Raw genomic sequence first — 24,393 nt, 5'->3', positions numbered from 1 at the left:
TACAATATAAAACATTACATGAATATGAAACAATATCATATAATATTATAATAACAACCACAATCAACACATGTAACATAAAATCAAAATAGCACAATTTAAAAACATCTAAGGATAAAATTAGCTTCCATCAATTCACAACTAAAGCGCCAGAGTGTCAACCTCAAAAGCCTGTTTAAACATCCATGTTTTTAAGCTAGAATGGAAAGTGGTTAGTATACATTTAAGAGGAAGCTGAACAATTCATGTCTTCATTTGCGTATGGGCACAACTGAAATATAGATGCCACTCTAGGTGTTTTTGAAAAATGCTGCATGTCTGTATTCTACACAATACAGTGAGCCAGCTAAGTATTGTTGGAATGGGTTCAGGAATAGCTGGATCCAAAATCTGATCCATCCTGCCTCTTCTCAAACTTACAGTAGTGGTTAGAGCAGTGTTCCTCATATTGTGATCTTTTAGGTGCCTGGATGTTCAACTCCTAGAAATCCTTATCATTGGCCAAGACAGTTGGGACTTCTGGAAGATGAAGTTGGAAAGATCTGGAGAGCTCGAGTTAGGGAATCTCTGTGTTAGAGTCTACCTATTAGTAAGGCAATAAACTTATTCTAGGTTTTCATATAGCCATTAAAGGGACTATTCAAGATGCTGAACCTATTCCAGACATGAAATTCAGCACCCTGGAGAGTGCCTTTAAAATTGAGATTAAAACATGAAGCAGATTTGCTATCCCACTGACCTGGAAGACACAAACCAACCATAGTAATAAAGAGAAAAAGAACGAGCACAGGAGTCAAAATGTTCCCTAAGATACAGTGGACCACAGCCAGGCTTTGAAGGAAAGCACCAGCACTTTGAAATGAGTCTAGAAACATTGAGCCAGTCTATGAACTCAAGCTAAAATAAATGAGAGAATTGGTCTTTGAGGCTTGTCCCAAAAGAGTGAGTCCTGTGCATATTGCACCTTCTGAACTCTCTTTGAAGGTAATCCCTCATGAGGAACACTGCAATAATCTAGACTAAAGGCAAATTCCTCAGGTTGTGATTTGTGATTATCTGTGGGACTAGAAGACAACAGAGCAACCAGATTCTACTCACAGGTCTTTGATCCCTTAAATTTTGCTCTCTTTGATCAACCAACTCCAGTGCTTCGGCTTGAAACAGCGTTTCACCGGGAAAACGGTGTCTCTTTTATTGATCTTAAGTACGTTTGTGTGCCTCCTATGTCCCAAAATATAATCAAAATATCCAGGTTTTGTAGCACAGCAATTCAAATTCTGCATTAGTTTGAAGTAAATGGCAGCAAATATGAATGAATGGTATTTCTGTTTATATATACAGAATGGTAAACTGACTGATGTCTTGAATACCATTTTGAGTCAAAGTTGGGATATTAATTCAGTAACAATAGTAATAACAATAAAATGCCAGAACATTTTGCAACACAACACAACAAAACTGGATTCAAATATATTTCAAAGAAACTAAGCAAAAACACAGATGAAAAAGAGTAAGCAGACATTGGAGAATATGTGTATTGGAACTATACCTATGTATAGTTGTGTGCACCTAGCCCACTTATTCACAAAAATCCCAGAGATCAAGGGGTAACTCATATTCATGCTAAATTGCACAGAACTAAGTTTTCATTCTCAAAAAAAATCTCAGAGGGACAAAAACCTGGCAAGATAGTCCTGTACTTTTTCTGGAGGGTATATGTGGCATTTTCAATTGAATGATACTGACTTGAGGTAGAAGGGGTTATACTGTGTCCAGGATGAGGCAAAACATAGTCCACAGACTGTGTTTCATTCATCCCCTCAATACCTGGAAACGGAGCCCAAAATGCATTTTGATGAGTTGGGTGCTACTCAACTCCAAACGGGGGAAAGCGGGGGAAAGCCAGAACTTGATGGAGAAAGGACATGGAATGGATGGCTATTCCAGAAGATCGACCTCGATAGGAGGGAATGGAGTAAGACAGTTCCTTCCACTTTTCCCTGCTCCCCCATGGGATGAGGACCTAAATCCATGGGAAGCATGGCCAGCCTATAAATACACCACAAACACTGGACATTCCTTATGAAGGCAATTCTGAGAACACACTTTTGGATAACCCTTGCATTTTTGAACCTGGATTAAATTCTTTGTGAAATAGAAAAGCAGCGATCAGATCTAATCATTTATGCTATTAGACTGAGGTGCAAATAACCATGAAAAAGCTGTTCAAATGTCATTGTTATGGGGTCCCTGATAGAGCTATAAATTGTCACTGATGGGTGTTGAAATACAAGAAGCTCAAATAAGACAGTTCCTATTAGACCTGCATATTGATGTGTTTTGCTATTAATTTCCCATCTTTACTTTCATTTTAATGTACCTTTAATTAGGCAATAACATACTATCTTCCAATCATTTATCATTTCTGCTCAAAGCAGGGGGCGGTGAGCTTAGGGTGGCACTGCAGAGAGAGACTAAATAAAATGCCAACTCTTGACAGCACCTTTAATGTGTCATAAAAGATAATGGATGTGCCAGTCACTCATGTGCTAACGATTTAACATTTTCCTAAGTTTTACTTCAGATTATAGCATGAACTGTAAAACGGGAAATGGTAAGGTAGTGCCATGGATAGAAATAAAAGCTGTTATATGAAGAATATCCAACTCATAGTCACGACAGTGACTGAGTGGGGAAAACCCTCCACAAAGTTTTGATTAGGCAGGCCAGGGAGTTTACACCATTTTTAAAGAAGAGGAATCAGTAATGGAGACAGGATGGGTGTAACAAATACTTCCCCCAATACTGCTATGAAGCCTGATAGCAAGCCATTTTCAGGATCACCAAGCTCCGGTTGTCATTTGACAGATTTCTTCCCATGGAGACCTTCTATGAGATAGATAGATAGACAGATAGATGATAGAATACAACCCCTGTTTTAGTGGGGCCTGTATCCATTTATGCATGTCTGACAAAATATTCCCATTCTTGGTATTTTCTAGGAACCTCATCATCAGATGGGCAGGGGGGAAGCAAAGGGAATAAATGATTGATGATGATGATGATGATGATGATGATAGTAATAATAATAATAAATTTATTTTTATGCCCTGCCAACCACCTCCCCTCCCAAAGGGACTCGGGGTGGCTTACAAGTCGGACCAGTCCCAAAACATACAAGAAAATTCACCAACTAAAAACACAGTTAAAAGCATAATAACATATAGCTGTCTTCCTTAGTTCTCTACCATCTTTCCCTGTCTTATGGGATGGCCTCCCATCCCACGGGATTTGCTGTCCTTTGCCCGCTTCCTCTTTGTATTCCTCCAAAGTCATCCTAGCCTCCATTTCTGCACATTGGTGAAACGGAGTCCCATGGAGTCCTGCTGGAAGTTGCCCTGCATCACATGATGGGTTCTGTAGGCCTCTGTTTTGCCAACGTGCAGAAACGAGGAGGAGACACAGTCTTCTTTGCATCTGATAAAGTCCTTAGTCCTCCACCATGACTCTCTGATATTCTTGGGTTAGAAGTCCTTCATTTCAAGACTGTAGTAGTCATCTGCAGTTTTTTGTATCCACACAAAGTCTGGGAGCATATCCTGCACAGGTATGGGGTCATACAATAAATAAAATCTTTGTATTAGTATGGACTGAAGTTCATTCATTTTGGAATTTGGGAGCAAAAACACAAAAATCTTTCCAACATCCCCCAAGGAGGCTGACATATAAATAATGTTCTCGGTCACAAAGGCTTCATCTTTGGGTGATCTGTGCATAGCACAAATGAGAAGACGATAACTTGGTTGCTTTTTTTCTAATTCAACGGGAAGCGTTAATAAAATAAAACAGAACAAATAGCCTAGGCTTCAGTCAACAACTCCTTCATAAACACATGTCATGTGGTGCTGAAATTAAATCAAAATAAAGTGCTCCTCAAGACTGCAATTCTCATTCCAGCCTTATTAGCTAGCTAGCACTCAAGGCCTCCTGTGTTGCTGAACAGAAAATGAAGATTCCTGACAGCAGTTTGTTAATTTCATCAAGCACAAAAAGACTCAGAAAGGTGTCTGGAGAGAGAAAAAGTAAAATTCATTCCTAGGCTATTTTCCTTTTCTTGTTTATGAACATTAATATATATCAGCAAGAAATAAACAAAAAGGAGAAGACAGCAATCAGAGCAAGCGCTTCCATCCCTAGTGAACACCTCCATGTTTATCTCAATATTTCCAAGGAGAAAGACCTTGGAATGTGAGGGCATGCTTTGGGTCATGCTAGAAACCCCACTATTTTATTGCATTTCCCCTTTTCATGTGAATATATAGGATGCCCAAAAAAGAATACTTATTTATTTTATTTATTTACAGTATTTATATTTTGCCCTTCTCACCCTGAAGGGGACTCAGGGCAGATCACATTATATACATATAGGGCAAACATTCAATGCCCATCTACACATAGGACCGAGACATCGACAGACGCAGAGGCAATTTAACCTTCTCCTGAGGGGATATTCGATTCTGGCCACAGGGGGGAGCAGATGCTTCATCATCCCAAAAAAGAATACTTATTTATTTTATTTATTTACAGTATTTATATTCTGCCCTTCTCACCCTGAAGGGGACTCAGGGCTGATCACATTATATACATATAGGGCAAACATTCAATGGCCATATACACACAGAACCGAGACAGAGATAGACGCAGAGGCAATTTGACCTTCTCCTGAGGGGATGTTCGATTCTGGCCACAGTGGGGAGCAGCTGCTTCATCATCCACTGTGACGGCACTTCCTCATTCCAACATCGTAAATTAGTTACATTTGCCTCCCCACTTTATAAGTGGTACCTTATTTCCTACTTGATAGATCAACTATCTTTCAGGTTGCTAGGTCAGCAACAAGCAGGGGCTATTTTTTTTATTTTTAATTGACGGGTGCTCACCCCGCCACGGGCTGGCCTTGAACTCATGACCTCATGGTCAGAGTGATTTATTGCACCAGGCTGCTCACCAGCCTGCGCGACAGCCCAGCCCAGCTCACACAGCCATTACGAGCTCATAACAGCTATGGTGTTTATTTGAAGTCTAAGTAAGTATGTTTATATTGAAGAATAAATGATGTAATACTATTTAATCACAATAACAAATTCCACCCTAAACTACAATTGTATGTAAGGGCTTCAAATATGGGGCTTTCCTTCAGCGGCAAAGCTGGGGGAGGAGAGCAATTTGCCTCCTCCCCCAAAAAGAGACATGCAGTTCCAGTTGGAACTGGCTTGGAGTGGGCAGGGCTGATCTATGGATCAGCCAGCCCCCTTAACTTCATTAAATCACTGACTTTTTTAGTTGTGTATTCTTCTTCATTAATAAGTTTTGCCATTCTGACTACAACCTGGTATTGTTTGGCCAATGTGTCCCAGTTTTCATCTCCAAAGTATTACAGGCTATGCAATGTTAGAGATGACAAGAAGCATATACTTCCCATGAATGGCTCCATTGAACATTGTAAAAGCCCCTCCAAATTCATCTTCAGAAACACAGGAATCTTCAAATTATCTATGGAAGGGCTCTATGCAACAAAACACACCTGACCTTCTTCCAAATAAACCACCTCACAATTAAATGCTGCAGATCTGGGGCAATTGATATAGTCTTTGGCTAATGTTTACGAGTTTGAAGGAGAAAAAGACATCCAATACAAAACCTTGAATGAGGTCCAGCATTTGCAATAAGGGAAACATTCACATGAATCACACTGGTAACCCCCAAGCAATTTACTGATGAGAGAGACTAAAGGCTTTCAAAACATTCTTCTCCTTGGAGTCCCATTACAGTCCTTAGAAAGGAGAAATTCATCCAAAAGCTGCACAAATGGAATGTAATACAGGAAAAGGAGGCAAGATATAGAACAGGCAAGGGCAATAGATATCAGTCTTTTTGGCAAAGCCAAATGAATTGGTTGGCAAAGCTGAACAAGGAAGGGAGACACAAAATATTTCCTTCATTTAATGATTTCTTTTCCCAAACTGGCCAGAGGGAAAATGATACTGCAAAGAAAGTGTGGAAATGAACATAGTATGACCCCCATATCCATGGGACTGTCATTCACTTTTTCGTTTATACAAATCCAACAAAGCATGTAATCTCTAGGTATTTTCTAGGTCCTCCAGTGGAACTCTGTGATATTCTTGGGCTGGATATCCTTCATTTCAGTAGTGATGTTGTGCATTCTGTGAATCCACACAAAATCCCACATGGATTCAGGGGTTGTACTGTACTGACTTAAAACATGGAATATTATTCCCTTTTAATACAGTGCAGAATAGGAGAGCCATTTTGTGGTCTTTAAGAGCTATCTAGATTACTTTGACCACTATTTTGGGCAACTGGAAGTGATGTTCCATCATTTCTGGGCACTGAATATCTGTGTGCGTATTTGGTGCCTTTTTCTTGCAGTCTTAGAGTGGGTCCCAAAACTAAGACTCATAGGCTGGATGCAATCTTCCCAGGTCATTTACCTGCCCCTTTTCCTAAAATTTAGACTTAGGGTCACCCTAAGTATGAAATCACTTGAAGGCACACAACAATAACAATCCTGATTAACTTGACTACAGTGGAACCTTGACTTAAGAGTGTTCCAACTTAAGAGCAGTTTGAGTTAAGAGCCACACTTAGCCCATTTTTCTGTTTGATGTAAGAGCAGTGTTTTGAGTTAAGAGCTAGCACCAGAGGGAGTGCTAGCTCCAGAGTACAGGGCTTTAGTGGTTTAAGGGAGCGGCCTCCATGTCTCATGGTCTTATCCATGTTGGGAGATTGCTGTCCACTTTGCTCTTGTCCGCTTTGAGGAACTTTGGGTTAGTTGATTTTGTATGGTTTTTATTCCTGTTATGTTTAGCTTCATGAAGAGAGAGGGGGGGAAGAGCAAAAGAAGGAGGGAGACTGGAATGAGTACAGTATGAAGAAAATGATGCCTGTGCCTCTTCACTTTATGAAAGAAGTGACAAGTGAAGTGCCGCAGGGCTCCGTCCTGGGCCCGGTTCTGTTCAACATCTTTATTAACGACTTAGACGAAGAGTTAGAAGGCACGATCATCAAGTTTGCAGACGACACAAAACTGGGAGGGATAGCTAACACTCCAGAAGACAGGAGCAGAATTCAAAACGATCTTGACAGACTAGAGAGATGGGCCGAAACTAACAAAATGAAGTTCAACAGGGACAAATGCAAGATACTTCACTTCGGCAGAAAAAATGGAAATCAAAGATACAGAATGGGGGACGCCTGGCTTGACAGCAGTGTGTGCGAAAAAGACCTTGGAGTCCTTGTGGACAACAAGTTAAACATGAGCCAACAATGTGATGCGGCTGCTAAAAAAGCCAATGGGATTCTGGCCTGCATCAATAGGGGAATAGCGTCTAGATCCAGGGAAGTTATGCTCCCCCTCTATTCTGCCTTGGTCAGACCACACCTGGAATACTGTGTCCAATTTTGGGCACCACAGTTGAAGGGAGATGTTGACAAGCTGGAAAGCGTCCAGAGGAGGGCGACTAAAATGATTAAGGGTCTGGAGAACAAGCCCTATGAGGAGCGGCTTAAAGAGCTGGGCATGTTTAGCCTGCAGAAGAGAAGGCTGAGAGGAGACATGATAGCCATGTACAAATACGTGAAGTCAAAGGGAGGAGGGAGCAAGCTTGTTTTCTGCTGCCCTGCAGACTAGGACACGGAACAATGGCTTCAAACTACAGGAAAGGAGATTCCACTTGAACATCAGGAAGAACTTCCTCACTGTGAGAGCTGTTCGACAGTGGAACTCTCTCCCCGGGGCCGTGGTGGAGGCTCCTTCTTTGGAGGCTTTTAAGCAGAGGCTGGATGGCCATCTGTCGGGGGTGCTTTGAATGCGATTTCCTGCTTCTTAGCAGGGGGTTGGACTGGATGGCCCATGTGGTCTCTTCCAACTCTACTATTCTATGATTCTATGATTCTATGATTCTATGTTTTGTGCTTCTACCATTTTAAAGTTGATATTTCTCTTTTATTGTTCCATGTGAATATGAAGGTTTTACCTTGCTGTTACATATTTTGTTGCCTCAAATGTGCTTTCTTGCGACAACTTTGTGCTTCTACCATTTTAAAGTTGGTTTTTCTTTTTTATTGTTCCATGTGAATATTTAGTTCTACATTATTTGTCATTTATAAAGTACATTTTCTCATTTAAAAGCACATAACAAAAAATGGGGGGTAGGGGTAGAATGAATAGCATTTCAATGGGAAAATTTGCTTTGGGATAAGCATAATTTGAGTTAAGAGTTCAGTCACATAACAAATTAAACTCTTAACTCAAGGTATCACTGTATCTTATCAGCAAGCCCATATTTTCTATTGAAATAGTGGTAAGTTTATGTTGGTTGAAATTGTTCTTCATTTTAAATATTGTATTGTTCTTTCATGTTTTTGCACTACAAAAAAGATATGTGCAGTGCGCATAGGAATTCGGGTTTTTTTTCCAAATAACAGGCAGTCCACAAGTTGCAAACATCTGATTTACAAATGACTCATAGTTAAGGATGGGGTGAAACAACAGGAAGTGAGAGAAATCTAATCCTAGGAAGGGAAATTCACCCCTGAAAGAGTTATCAGGGGAAAGCTTTATCCACTGAAGCTTTATCACCAATATTTGTTTCCACAACAAGCCACTACAGAACCTATCTTGCTCATACCTTGGGGACTGCCTGTAGAGTCTGACCCCTCAATAATCTGGGAGAATCTGAACTGGCCCTCTGTTTAAAAAGTTTGAGGGTTTAAAACATTAAGATTTTTTACAGACTGACAGGCAATATATCCACATATGAATTAGCCTATATTGAGAGGCCCTTCTTTCTGTTCCATCACCTTCATAGACAGACACATCTGCTGAAAACATGGGGAAAAGCCTTCTTGGTGGCTGATTCTAGTCTCTAAAACTGATGCAGTTCAAGGTTTTAAGGACTGATTCCTCATAAGGGAGTGACCTTGAATATTGTGCTGCACTGCTGTTTTTCTTTTTAATAGATATATTTATATGTTAATACTTCAGCATTCCTTTTAATTCTATTGATAGTTTAATTATATTTTAACTTTTGTATGATGCATCTGTTCAAAACTTCTGTAAATCACCTTAGCTCCCAAGGCTGGGTTGAAGGAGGAATTTTTAAAATGGTAGTATTAATAGCAATATTATTTTCAGGTTTGCAATCTATCATGTGTTCCCAAACTGGAGATCTGGTCCATCAGAAATTCAGATTCTACCCAGTATCAGTGGGATATCGTTGGATAATGTGGCACATACCAAGTCATGTCGCTCTTTGTAATTGTGGTATTGTAATTCTGTCACTGTTTCATTCAGGTTTTCTTTGTCAGCTATTTGGAATCGCTCCCAGAATACCTATCACTCCTGGGAAACAGTTGCTTTCTTTTCCCAGAGGTGCTGAATCTCAGTTTATAGGTCTTGATATTTCATCTTTTCCCCTCATTTTGTTTTTTATTCTGTTGCTTGCCAGAACTGCCATGTTTATAATCAAAGCTTTCTTTTTCTCAGCCACAGTTTTGTCTGACATACCGTGTTCTGATAACTTGCCAGTTTGCAGTTTAATATTAAGCCCTATATGAATAATATGGTGGTGGTGTGAAATATTCCAAAAGGCCAAATTTGTCCACATGGGTGGTTGTGATAGTGACATCTTTGCTTTCTGATAGTTCGGTGAACACAAATGTTGTTTGTGAAACATTGTTTCATACACAAAAACTATTTAAAATATTGGATAAAATTACATTCGGGCTATGGGTATAAGAGGCTTATGAAAAAAATGAATTTCTTATGTAGATTTGGGTCAAATTCCTATCAGTTTGGAAACACAATGGTGCCATCCCAGGATTTGAGAAGCTGAGGTCAACAGTATCTGGAGACCTTGGTTTGAAAAACACTAGCTTATTATAGTTTGAGGGATAGATGTCTTTCCTACTCCAGATATGACAGTTAATAATAATAATAATAAAACTTTATTTATACCCCGCCACCATCTCCCCAATGGGGACTCGGGGCGGCTAACATGGGGCCATGCCCAGAGCAATACAACATAATAAAATATAGAAACAACATATCATAACACCATTTAAAATACAATAAATAATAATAAACAGAACATCAAGAAATCAAAAAACAATAAAGCAAGGGCAGGCCGCTTGAACACAGAGATAAAACCCGGAGTGAGAGGGACAGAGAAGTACTCCACTATGGACAGGGACATTTGAAAGGGGTAATCTAGGGGATAGATATTCGGAGGGGAGTAATACGGAGATATATGACAGAAATTACTCACCGAAAGCACAACGGAAGAGCCATGTTTTCAATTCTCTCCTAAAAGCTAACAGAGTGGGAGCTTGCCTTATTTCAGTAGGTAGTGAGTTCCACAGTCGGGGGGCCACAGCAGAGAAGGCCCTCTCCCTTGTACTTACAAGACGAGCCTGGGATATAGGCAATGGTGATAACAGGGCCTCCCCGGGTGATCGCAAAGAACGGGCAGGTTTATGGAAGGAGATACGGTCACGGAGGTAGGTGGGTCCCAAACCGTTCAGGGCTTTATAGATGATGGTCTGCACCTTGAATTGGGACCGGAAGATGAACGGCAGCCAGTGGAGCTCCTTAAACAAGGGAGTGGATCTCTCCCTGTAATTTGCCCCCGTTATTAATCTGGCTGCCGAGCGTTGGACCAGTTGTAATTTCCGGGCCGTCTTCAAGGGAAGCCCCACGTAGAGTGCATTACAGTAGTCCAGTCTGGAGGTAACTAGGGCATGGACCACCGTGGTCAAATCAGACTTCACGAGGTATGGTCGCAGTTGGCGCACAAGTTTGAGTTGTGCGAAAGCCCTCCCGGCCACCGCCGACACCTGAGCCTCAAGCGTCAACGCTGAATCCAGGAGGACCCCCAAACTGCGGACCTGTGATTTCAGGGGGAGTGCAACCCCGTCCAGCACAGGTTGCCACCCAATACCCCGATCCGACGCACGATTGACCAGGAGGGCCTCTGTCTTGTCAGGATTGATCCTCAGCTTGTTCCTCCTCATCCAGTCCGCCACAGAGGCCAGGCACTGGTTCAGCACCCGAGGGGCTTCCTTGGAGTCAGGTGGAAAGGAATAGTGGATTTGCGTGTCATCTGCGTAGAGATGGCAACGCCCTCCAAAACTCCGGATAACCTCTCCCAGCGGTTTCATGTAGATGTTAAATAGCATGGGGGATAAAATAGACCCCTGCGGAACCCCACAGGTCAATGGCCAGGGGTCCGAGCAGGTGTCCCCCAGCTTAACCATCTGGGAACGACCCTCCAGGAAGGACTGGAGCCACAGCAGAACCGTGCCCCCGAGCCCCATCCCGGAGAGCCTCCCCAGAAGGATACCATGGTCGATGGTATCAAAAGCCGCTGAGATATCCAGGAGAACCAGCAGGGTCACACTCCCCCTGTCCAGCTCCCTGCGGAGGTCATCCACCAAGGCGACCAAAGCCGTCTCAGTACTGTGCCCAGGCCTGAAGCCAGACTGCGAGCGGTCCAGAAAATCAGTGTCATCGAGGAACTCCTGGAGCTGCGTGGCAACCACCCGCTCCAGCACCTTGCCCAAAAATGGAAGGTTGGAGATTGGTCTGTAGTTGTCACAAACCAATGGGTCTAGCGAGGTCTTTTTTAGTAACGGTTTTACCACCGCTTGCTTAAACAGGATGGAAATGACCCCTGACCCAAGGAGGCATTTATTATGGCCACAAACCACTCCAACAACCCATCTTTGGCCAGTTTAACCAGCCAAGAGGGACAAGGATCCAGAGCACAAGTGGTCGCCCTCACAGACCCAAGAATCCCCTCCACGTCATCAGGAAGAACAAGCCGGAAAGAATCCCATAAGATGGAACCGACAGGTGCCTCGGTTACCTTCGCTGAAACTACAATCAAGCTGGAGTCCAACTCATGACGTATCTGAGCAACTTTGCCTGCAAAGTGGTGTGCGAAATCGCTACACCGAGTCGCCAAGTCATCGGGAAGCTCCTGGGCCTCAGGAGGCCGCAGGAGCTCTCCAACAACTCGGAACAACTCCGATGGCCTATTGGCTGCAGACGCTATGCGGGCAGTCGTGAAAGCTTTCCTGGCTGCTCGCAGAGCCAGGGAGTAAGCCTTAATAGCGGCTTTAGCCCGTGCTTGGTCGGACACATCCTGAGATTTTCTCCAGATGCACTCTAGTCCCCTCCTCGTACGCTTCATCACGGCCAGCTCCTCAGTGAACCAAGGGGTTGACGTGACTCTACGCAGCGAGAGGGGGCGTTCGGGAGCGATCGTGTCAAGTGCCCTAGTCAGCTCACTATTATAGCGATCAGCCAGGACATCGACAGGATCGCCAGTCTCCAGAACAGGAAGATCCCCAAGAGACCTCAGGAGTCCATCTGGATCCATCAGCCTCCTGGGGCGGACCATCTTAATGGGTCCACCACCCCTGCGGTTCCCTTCTATAAGATTATAACATTCTCAAAACTGAAGCTGGCAGACCTCTAGATTAAAATAATTTAATAATTCTCAACCCTGAATCTTCATATGTTATTAAATTACACCATATCCTCCAAATGTCCCAATTTGGTAGGGACTCAGACTCTGTTAATCCTCTGCTTTCTCACTGTCTTAAATATCATTAAAATGTCCCAATTTCTCTCTTCCACTTCCCCCTTTGTCTTTAGCCTAATTCAATTGCTGCAAACTGAGTTCAAAATACAAAAGCAATATACATTCATTTAACTCAGCAGTTCATCTGCAAACCATCAGACTCAAATACCTCCCAGAAACACTGGCATGTCCATGCTAGTTCAATGTTAGTTTGGTGTTCTGGGAGTGATTTATTTATTTATTTATTTGCTACATTTATACCCCACCCTCCCTCAAGTTATATGTACATACAATATACAGTAGGACCTTGGTCACGTTTGGTTCCAGGACCTGCCATGGGTACCAAAATCCATGGCTCTCCAATTATATACATTTTGCTTTTTGAATATTTTTCTGGAGTATTTCCATGTCATGGATGGTTGAATTCATGAATACGAAGGGCTAACTGCATAACAGAAATCTAAATGAACTATTGAAAGGATTCTGAATAGATGAGCTCAAAAATCTTCCCAACTATTACAATGTTGATGCCCTTTTCCAAGCCATTTCTATTTTAAACACATGCACATAAAAATAAGCCATAACATCATCTTAGGTCTTTATGCAGAGCTTTCCTTGAGAGCCCCAGGAGTTCAAGGATATCAGACTTTTCCACGTACTATCCATCAGTAAAACAGACAGCTCACACTGGGCTTGCATTTCAACAGAACAAAATGGTCACAGAGGCAGAAAAGGTGCATTTCTCTATGTCCATTGTTTTTCCCTCTTCTCATTATTTTCAGTATCTAGAAGTCATGGATAAGGTATGGAGGTAGAGTGAAATGAATAAACCAACTCCCAAATGAAGATAACAGATGTTTTGTGGTACAGCAAGGTATAGTGTGTTTACATTCCAAAACATGCAGACTGGCTTCATTTGTAAGCACAGCTCACAGGAATGCCCTAAAATGAGCTGGGTGAAGAATAGCTGGTAAGCACTTCACTTCCTTCCACTGGGACAGACTGACCAGCACAAACAATTTGCAATACGGGAAAGAAGATAATAGGAGTATAATTTCCTGTTCTTAGCATTTTTTTATGTTCAGGACTTAGTCGCATTATACAGCTTAAGCCAAGACTGTCTGAAATCAAGAATATAACCATATGAGCCTGTCTGAGTTATTATTTTCAGAGGAGGGCTTTCTGGCTGTCCCACAAAAAGGGTTCATGGTTCCCAAGGGATCATGGCATATTAGATTACAAAAGTTAGCACCCCGACTGCTTGTTTTTGGAGAGGTTCAAAAGTACACCCCACCATTTTGTTATTGTGGCTTTGTGGTTGTCTATGATTCACGAGATTCAAAATTCCTGCACCACTCCAATAATTTTAACTGAGAGACTAGAAAACACTGACAGTAGAATGGGGATAGGATTTGCAAAGTGATTCGTTCAATAATATGAGAAAAACACTTTGCTTTGCCTTTTAAAAAGTCCTGCTGAAACTACAGGCTTGATTTAACATTGCATTGCAACACTATGAGATGGCAAAAAAAAAAAATCCTGGCATTATAGTTCTCAGCAGTTATCTGCCAAGATTATAATGAGGCAGGGAAGAGCAGAAAAGCAATGATGGTTATCCCTTAAATCACCAGATTGTGGAGGCAGTAAAATATGAGGCCCTTTTTTTCTCTTCCACCTTTCTTCACAATAGTCATGATAAGAGCTACCCAGAATGATTAACCCCGAGCCATGGAGCAGGCAAACAGTAATTTTACAGGCAAGAAAAATGAATTCCATGTTGATAACTACTTGTTTTCTGTAAGTCTTGTATATTGTCTACAGCCAAAAGATGCTGTAAATGAAAGCGCTAACTCAGATAAATGGACAAATATTGCACTTGCATAAACAAAAAAAAAGCACATTGAATTAATACTGAATTATTGTTAAAAGTAGGGTTTGACATGAAATCTATCTTCAAAATAGGAAATACAAGAAATGCTAGGTATCACATTGAAATAATTTCCAATTTAATCCCAATCAAGGAAGAGTAAGAAAAGTGTGGTCCATAGGGTTGCCAGAGTGAAAATTGGAAAGAGCTCCGTCCTGTAATATTTAAATCGATTAGTGGATTTCAAGTAGTGTTGTGCCAAATAAACACAACAGCTGTTGAAATTCCCTCTATCATGTAACTATTAAAAGTAAAGCAACCTTTCCAGTGTTCAGTCTGGCAATATTGGTGGCCTGTGGACAACCTATGGCTATTGGGACACACTCCTGAAATCCTAGTCCCCTAATATCAATCAACCCATCCTCCAAAGAAAAATCCCTAAAAATACACCAAAAGCCCACCCCAATGTATGCAAACCTGCAAAAAAAAAACCCCTCCCTGATCCCCCCAATCACTCAGAACTTCTGCCATTTCTCAGGTCCTCTTTTCTCTGTTTCTTCAAAATGGTGTGAAAATGGTATTTTGGCGTGCGCAGCCAGGGATGGAAAAAAATGTCATACACACCTGCTCACCCTTGCAATAAAGTAGCAGCACAATTAAAATAACAAATTTAACATGAAGCAGAAATTACTGTAAATGATGAAATGCTGGCCAGTCTGCATGGACATTGGGAGGATTCTTGATCAAGTCATTTTGTCAATTCCTCCCACATCCAAACCATCAGAGCTGCTTTGGTGAAGCCTAACTTCTCATGGAATTCTTGCCAGCTGAAATTATCACTTGAAAAAAGGATGTGTTTATCTCTGAGGGTGTGAAATTTGATTGGAAAAATTCCAACACATATTGGGTATTTTCTTAATTTGGGTTGTGGAGTGACTTACATTTTACGTTCCATTTGAGAACAACTGTGAAAGCACATGGTGACATGCACACACACATATACACAAAATATATGTACCAGCAACAATACCACCAGGTGGACCCAAATCTCCAGTTTGAAAGGGCCTCTTATGCATCAGATCACACCCAAAAGTAAGATTAGTCTATAAAAATCATTTTACTTTCTCTCTAATGGAACACAGAATGCTGCACATGATTCCCCTCTATTTTATCCCCCCAAACCAACCTGTGAGGTATGTTGGGCTTACAATGAGTGCAGCAGTGTACCTACAGGTTGAATAGAGACAGTCTCTCTAATTCAAATGAATCTCCTTTGCTTCAGAATGACTCTTTGTTCAATTGACCTTGGAAATCACTGGTCACAAGAAGACATAACCCAAGATACATTAAAACTGCAATGCACTGAAGGATGATATCTCTCCTTCTGCAGTGTAAATCTTTTACAAGGATGTTTTCAGTTTTTTAGTAGAGATCTCTAGGAGTCCATGGCTTCTATCATTCTATGTTAGCAACAAAACTATCTATTTTGATTTATTTCAGATAACAATATAATAATCAGTTCATTTTTTAAAAAAAGCCCTGCAACTTTGACTGCAATTGACTCCTTTTGAGGGGCAAGGAAGCAGAACAAATTACTTTTAAAATTCACATGCCAGGTTCTGCATACAATACTCTGGATCTTAATTGAAACAACGATTAAGCCTAACTTTCTAGTTTGGAATCTCTGAGACAGGATAATTATGGTTAACCTTTTTCTACTTTTGACACAGATGATTGAGATTGTTTTGTCTGAGCAGCTGAGACTAACCTGCTTTCATTATTTATTGGAGAATCCAGCAAATACAATTACAAGATATAAACAGTGACAGAAAATGAGGGAAAATGTGGGAGGGGGGTTCAGGATCGTACAGTATGGCCATTGTGAGACAATCTAGTGAAAAATAATTATGGCTAAACTCCTATTTCTTTGTAATTAGCTAGGTTTTTCCAAGCTTTCTTGGAGAACACTTGGGGGGAGATCAAGTGGCAAATCAGGAATGATATGATGAACATAGGACCTCTTCATACGGGGCAAATTTTGGCAGCAACTCCAGTTCTGCAGCAGCTTTGCTATAGAGCCCACCAGCTCCCATCACACACCGAAGTAATTCTGGAGTGGCTCCATAGCAAAACCAGAGTTGCCACCAAAAAAAGCCAGCAGCAGCAACACAGGAGATTTCCTGTGGTTGCATTGTCCTCAACGGGGCAAACCAGCCGGTGGTACACTTCCCCTGGATCAGAATCACCACGATCCATGGCAATTCTGCTGTCATGTCTGAAGAGGTTCATAGTGACTGATACAGAACAGTTACAATGTACATCAATGTTGTTGTGTATAAGGCACCAACATGCAACATCTTTGACCATTTCCTTCTCATAAGTCAGGACAAATAATTTCCACAATTCAATCCCTATTATAGAGGGGGAAAACATATTCCTGCAAAGTTCACACATGGCACAAAGTGTTTTGGGTAATTATTTTGCACAGAAATAAAGTTGGGAGAACTACATGGGAATTGTGGGGTTTAGCACAAATATCTATTGCCAGGTAGCCTCTTTTTTGTACACCCAAAACAGAAATTCTGCCCAAAAAAACATGTGCCCATTTTCTGTGCCTATTTTTGTGAGTGCAAGTCTGCTTTTCTTGTGCAATATGTTTTTGTGTAAGGTTTTGGTTTTCAAAGTTATTGTTTCTGTGTAAGATTTTCTTTTTGTTGTGCAAGACTGCTGAGTTTTGGTTAGAAAACAGAAATTCTGCGCAAAAAAGATACATGATTGGGGTTGTTGTATGTTTTCCGGGTTGTATGGCCATGTTCTAGAAGTATTCTCTCCTAACGTTTCACCCACATCTATGGCAGGCATCCTCATGATTCTCTTGAAATTGGATTTGGAGTTGTTGTTTTTCACAAACTCCCACAATTATTAGGCAAAAATGTGTACTTCTGTGCAAAATAATGTCTGAATAACACTTTGGGATGTGTAACTATTCAGCAAATACTTCTAATAATTTATTCTTCCCTGCTAGCTTTCCCAAAATGTTAGAAACACCATATTTTGGTCAGGAAATGAATGACTAAGATACTTCCATTCCTACACCCAAGTTGCATGTGTAGAATTTTCATTTTAAATTTGTGATGATATTTCCCAGGGAATTCAGATAGGGCTACACAATCAGATGAGAGAGAACTTGTCGGACTTGTCCCAAGGACCAGACCTTTGTAAGCATGCCAAGCATTCATTGTTTCTGAGATACATGAAAATTTGTATTCTAATTGGTTTCACAGAGGATTGCAGTAGACATTCCTCAGCATGCTGTAGAACAACAACAACCCAAGAATAAGGCAAACAAAACCACAAAAGAAGGTTTAAAATACATGATCAATCAAACCAAGGACACATCTAAACCAATTTTCTTTTCATGCAGTGAGTAGTCATCAGTCTATGGGAAGCCAGTCAGCAAGGGAAGACTTTCATCTACTATAATTGGTAAGACTTACCACAAAACCCTCTATTTCTTAAGAGGAAGTTCCATTGGGATATGGAGAATAACAGTACTTGTGGTGTGTTCATTATGAGATGTACTTGAACAGGTTGTATTTTGATCTTAGTGGGTTTAAAAGAAACCCTTGAATTGACTAGTAGAAAGTTGCCACACTACCTTCTCTAATTTAACATCATCACGAATAGAAATTGTTTTTTGTTCCTTTCCATCAGAGAAATCAAGCAGAGCCAAGTTAATAAATCTGTCACTGCCATTTGATTTATTAACCATGGGCATAGAGTGGCATCTGTTCTGACTGAAAGGAAGTAAGATCGGTGTTCATAATTAATAATGCATTAATCATACAAAACACGAGTGTAGGTGTGTGGGTTTTATGTCATGATCCATCCACTATAATAGGATAAAAATGTAGCAAGTGGATATATCATCAATAAAGCCACCATACACAAGGGCACGGGAATCAGAAACAAGAACCATATGCAAAACAGAAAGATGATCTTGCAAGTTGACTGCAGGAGTGAATTGTAAATTAATATGCGACATGACCCTAGAGATTCCAAGTCAATATGTAATTGTCCCGAGAAAGCAAGTAAAATGCCACATAGCTATGCTGAAGAAATCTGATACAAATCAAGGCAAGGTTTGAATACTGAACACAATTTTGCATGCGCCTATTAAATTGCACTAGTCCCTTGTCAGTGAAAAGAGAAAGATCTTCATCTGAGGTAACCAGAATTGCCCCATGTTTGATTGTTTTCGTGGATAGCAACATTGAGGAAGTAAAATTCATTCCTTTGCCAGTGTGTCATTTTAAGAAAACCACAAATTAGAAGCAACTGAAGTTTCCTCCACAAAAATTAATAACAGAGAATTAATCATGGAAACAACCAGGTAAATTTCAAATATATGTTTTCAGAAACAGAATGAACAATGATGAAGCAGTCTTTTCCTTAATATTAAGTAAAGAAAAAGGACCAGTAAGACAAACCACAGGTTATAAATCATATAACAATTCCTTTATCAAATGATTTGATGTACCTATTATATTTCCACAAAATGTTGATGGTGCTTTCAGAGCCTAGTATTAAGTACAGCTCTTAGTAAACTTGTATGACAAACATTCAGAAGAAAACAACATATCACATCAAATTCTTTCTGCTTAAATCAGCAATGAGCAATCTTTGTCACAAAACAAACTATTGGGTACAGCCTTTTGGAAATGAAAGCTTACTTAAAATATAGTTCTGCATTAGAATGTATTCATATCTGTCACACAAAACAATATTAGCACAATGTATTTCTCCAAGATTAAAGTAACAAAGATTAAAACTAAACTAAATTATCCTTCAATCAACATCTCTTATCTAGAAAGATTGTAAACTGGATGGATACATTCTGCTTGAGCCACCAAAGGAAATGCAAAAAACAGAATCTCAGATTGCACATTTCCCAAACATTCTTACTATACAGAAATTCAGGGGGGGGGGGGGAAATAACATAATGAACCTGTCAGCAGAATACCCAGGCTTTTGTCTCATCACAAAGAGAAACAATTGCATCTCACTTTGCACTTGTCATGTGTTTTAAATCCCTCAACAATACGTACAACTAATTACTATAATGTGAATACAGGATTCATGGAAACAAAAATGCACTATATCATTCTGAGAGCATCTGTACTGTGTTTCTTTCATCAAAGAGGAGTATAATTGCAAGCCAATCTGCATAGTAACAAACGGAAACCCACCAAATACAAACCTTTCCTCTTTTAAAATGAAAGACCCTTCCAATGAGCAGAAGAATCTGAACATAATCTTCTAATAAATATAAAGAGGATTGACTGCATAAGGCCAGAACAAATTAAAATCTGATTCTCTCTTACCAAGTACCCCAAGCCGGTAGTTGACGGTGATGACAATCACATTGCCATAACTTGCCAGTACACTGCCATCATACAAATTTCCAGTGCCTTCCATGTAGGACCCTCCATGAATATACACCATCACTGGTTTGGGCCCCCCACTATCTCGAATGTCTGCAAGAAAAACAGTGAGAAATATATTATCTCAAAGAATGCTGTGATGTGCACAGAATTCCTAGTTTGCAGTCCTTTTTTTCCCTCCTTTTCCAGGCTGTTTGTTTTAAGTGTTTCCCAAGCAACAAAAATGAAATACCACATGATTGTTTGAAGATAACTTTCAAGTTAAAAAATAGACATCTGTCCGCAGATCAGCCATCTCAGTTATAGGAGATTAAGACTTCTAAAAATGATACATGTTCTCAGGTTAGCAATACTTGCTATTTTTTTCAGGGCAGTTTGTTGTGACATTGGCTGCAAATGCATTTGTAGCTATCACCTCTGCAGAAAAATCTGTTGTGTTCTTCATAGGGAGCTTTATATGTCCTTTGCCTTTGCACTGGGCCTCATCTTGTTGATTTACTTACTATGTGGACAGAATGCTAAAAAATACATAGTACATCAAGTTTGTGCAGTCAGCTTTACAGTTATTGGGTATGTTAAGGTTGTCAGTTCAGAGGTATAGTGAGCCTTGAAATTTCAGAACCAAATATCAGATCTCGTGACAGCCTCTGGGGATGTCACAAGAAGAAAGCCCTGCTGCTGTCACAAGAGGCAGGCTCTGGTGATGTCATTATGCATTATACATGAAGTATCAACCACAGTTTGCTTAAAATATGGGGAAGTAGTCTACATCAGCTACTTAACTATATTTAACAAAGTAACCTCTTCTGGCCCATCCTTCATCAAGCCTTACTATACTATATTGTGTTGCAAGACACCTGGAATACTGTGTCCAATTCTGGGCACCGCAGTTGAAGGGAGATGTTGACAAGCTGGAAAGCGTCCAGAGGAGGGCAACTATAATGATCAAGGGTCTAGAGAACAAGCCCTATGAGGAGCGGCTTAAAGAGCTGGGCATGTTTAGCCAGCAGAAGAGAAGGCTGAGAGGAGACATGGTAGCCAATGTATAAATATGTGAGGGGAAGTTCTAGGGAGGAGGGAGCAAGCTTGTTTTCTGCTGCCCTGCAGACTAGGATGCAAAACAATGGCTTTAAACTACAGAAAAGGAGATTCCCTCTGAATATCAGGAAGAACTTCCTAACTGTAAGAGCTGTTCAGCAGTGGAACTCTCTGCTGCGGAGTGTGGGGGAGGCTCCTTCTTTGGAAGCTTTTAAGCAGAGGCTGGATGGCCATCTGTCGGGGGTGCTTTGAATGCGATTTCCTGCTTTGTGGCAGGGGGTTGGACTGGATGGCCCATGAGGTCTCTTCCAACTCTATTATTCAATGATTCTATGATTCCTCTTCCTTGCCTCATGGATCCCTTCCCAATTTGTATGTATATTTGTGAAAACAGATGTGCATTTCAACACATTTTTCTATAGCATGGATTTAATGCAAGTGTTCTTTCCATTGACTTAAATGTATTTGAGCACTTTAAAAATATATACATTTTAGTGATGAGCATTTTGCAAACATCCTGATGCGCTGGCATCCTACTAATGAATTATGACGGTGTAAGTCATTGCAAAGTTTGGAAGCCTGTTCCAAACATGCAGTGACCAAAATAATTCTCTCAAACCCACCCTGTAAGCAGAACAGCCCCCTGCCTGCTTCCCCAGGCAGAAGTTTGTTGGCAAACAGAGGGATCAATAGGAACACGCTCAGCTCTTTTCCTAGATTAACACATAATGCAAGGATATCATCTGGAGGGATCTCTTTGCGGTCCCCTCTGCCCAATGGTTCTTGAGATGTTTGTTGCAGCTACTTCAATAACAGGAAATTTCCATATGCCTTTGACGGCATGGAAATGACTGTGTTGTGTATGACTATGCTCCTTACAAGATGGGGTTTGATGGAACAGAATATGAAGTCTGGACATCTCTCAATATAGTAGATCAGGCATTTTTTTAAAAAAAAACTGAAAAGTATAGCAAGTCTTAGGAATATACTTTTCCTATTGCTAGTCTCAGGATGGACGAAATGGATATTTATATAGCAAAATGTGAGTCTAATGAATCTCTCCACCTCCCATCTCTAATAAGTGGTCATCCCTGGGGCAGTGAAGAAAATTGGATGAAGCAATAATTATACAATTCTTACGTGAAGCTATTTCTATTTGTCACTGCAATACAATGTTTGTTTCTGAGTCTCAAATTTAAACAAAGTGCCTGCAGATGCTTTCAGGTACCTTCCAAGCTATCAATGGTTCTTTACCTATGGGCTTGTCTTCTTATTTTCTATCATGGACATAAAATGAAGGCAGCAATAATAAATTATTAATTTGAACCCATTAAATGACTGTTCACAGCTGAATTGTATATGCCTAATTGTATGCTTGGAGGTAGCACAGGAGGAGATTGTTTAAGAATTCATCTTTAATTAAAATTACATAGTATTACAGAGCACCAGCTGTGAATAGTAATGGAATCTGGCTAGTACCATTTGGTTTATGTGCGCAAAAAGATTTAAGATCCTTGGGTATTTTTGAGGGAATAGGGTGATTTTTCTTTTAAAAAGTATGAATGTGTGTATGTAAATACGGTATGTATGTGTACACATTGAGATGGAGGGAAGGAAGAGAGGAGGAGAGAGAGAAAAAAAGAGCTGTAAGTAAGCACTTGAATGTTTTTGTCTGATGTACATGTGTGTGTATACTGTGTATATATACACACACAGTCTTAACATTGAAACAGAAATTCGAGTTCAAGATATAAAGGATTCTCTGAATAATTCAGTCTATATAATGCCTTTTTTATGACTTCATTGAGAATATTATGCTCCAAAAGGTTAAGGACAGGCAGTACTGCAAACTCCTCTCAATTTATCCACATGCCAGAGCAGATAAGAATAGAGATGATATAAATTTTCTTCACGCTGCACTGTCAAAGATCTCAGCACTGACCTACAGAAATTCCACTTCTTCTGTGAAGAGAGAGATTCTTCTTTCCTCTCCACAACAGTGAATACTAAGAAAAATACTCTTGGGCATTCCAAATCCCTAGTGGTTTGAAAGAAGATAGATGCAGCATTCATGCATAAACTCTGAGCCATGATGTAGTATTACCCAAAGAAGGCCTTCAACTTAGATAGTCCCGTATCCAAGTCTCTCCACTCCTGCTTTTGCGTGTGCAGTTAGACACTGCTTTTCCTTGATAAGAGAATAAACTGTGGCTAAGCCATCAAATATAAATTCAGGAGAGAACAATATAAAACATTGCATTCTGCAGGGAGAATACATTTACACTTGTACAAGATGGAAGACACCTGCTTTGACAAGAACTGAGACTACCAGTAGGAAACAAGCTAGATGTAGCTGTATAAAATGGTAGCTAAACTATGAATGAAATTCTATGTCACATCAAGACACAGATAATATACAACGTGCTAGAAATAATGGTATTACTCTATTCTGAATGGATATACCTCATTTAGGGTTTGTGCATCATGCTGAAATGTGTTCTGTACGAAGGTGACAATGATGGTGGGTGGCCTGAAAATCAAGTCCTATTTAGAAAGATTTGAGCAGTTGAGTACATTATGTCTACCAAAAGAACAATTGAAGAGGTTATATGACAATCATCTTTGAATATCTGAAGTCATATCATAGAGATTATGAGGATTTTCTACAGTTCCAGATTGCTTAAATTATAATAAATAGATTATTAGGAACTAAATATTAGGAAATACTTCTTGAGACTGGATGCTGCTCAATAGTGGTGATGATTGACTTGGAAGCTGATGAGAGAACATGGAGAGATACCGTAGGACCATGTTTTCCTGCATTTCCAGCAGATGGAACTGAATTATCTTTGAACACTATGATTTTAGGGCCAGGATCCTCCTGGCCTCTTGGGAATTTGTGCATTTCCTTACAAAAATAGGTGAACATTCTATTTGTATTTGGTTGGTTGAATGCTTTCAGTTCAAAGATGCAGAAGCAGAACTGTGTGCCATTGTGTGTGTATCTGCATGACACATTTTGGCGCACATGTGAATTGAGAATTGCACATGGAGAAGTGCATGTAATTGCATATTTTGTTGTTGGGGGTTGCATTTCACTTAAAGATGGCATTGTGTAACTCTGTGAGCACAAATTTCTGCTGTGTTTTCTCAATCTAGGATCTTGGCCTATGTCTCTGTAATTCATGGTTGAGCAATCATACTGTCTCTGCACACTTGAATAACCTAAATTGTCCTCTAGGCAAATCATAGCTTGCTCATTCAGACAAAAGCGGAGGAGTCGGCAAACCAACTGCATGTTATACCTGACCTGAAATAGACTCCCAATTTTGGCAACCTGGTCTTCTGGCAAGAAACCAGGCATCAAATTTTA

General features: G+C 40.4%; 2 protein-coding genes across 9 annotated transcripts in view; one reads left to right on the top strand and one right to left on the bottom strand.

Annotated features, from left to right (window-relative positions):
- nlgn1 (neuroligin 1) overlaps nt 1-24,393 on the bottom strand; it is an 816,109-nt gene that overhangs the window by 378,700 nt on the left and 413,016 nt on the right. For all 8 annotated transcript variants that reach the window (XM_008106015.3, XM_003218122.4, XM_003218123.4 and 5 more), the window contains one exon: nt 19,923-20,075. In XM_008106015.3, the coding sequence (XP_008104222.1) occupies nt 19,923-20,075 (153 nt within the window). The remainder of the gene's footprint in view (nt 1-19,922; nt 20,076-24,393) is intronic.
- LOC134298055 (uncharacterized) overlaps nt 1-24,393 on the top strand; it is a 324,686-nt gene that overhangs the window by 253,710 nt on the left and 46,583 nt on the right. The window lies entirely within an intron of this gene.

The sequence above is a fragment of the Anolis carolinensis genome, chromosome 3, assembly GCF_035594765.1.
Source record: "Anolis carolinensis isolate JA03-04 chromosome 3, rAnoCar3.1.pri, whole genome shotgun sequence".
Taxonomy (NCBI): Eukaryota; Metazoa; Chordata; class Lepidosauria; order Squamata; family Dactyloidae; genus Anolis; species Anolis carolinensis.
This window is presented reverse-complemented; position numbering and strand designations above follow the sequence as displayed.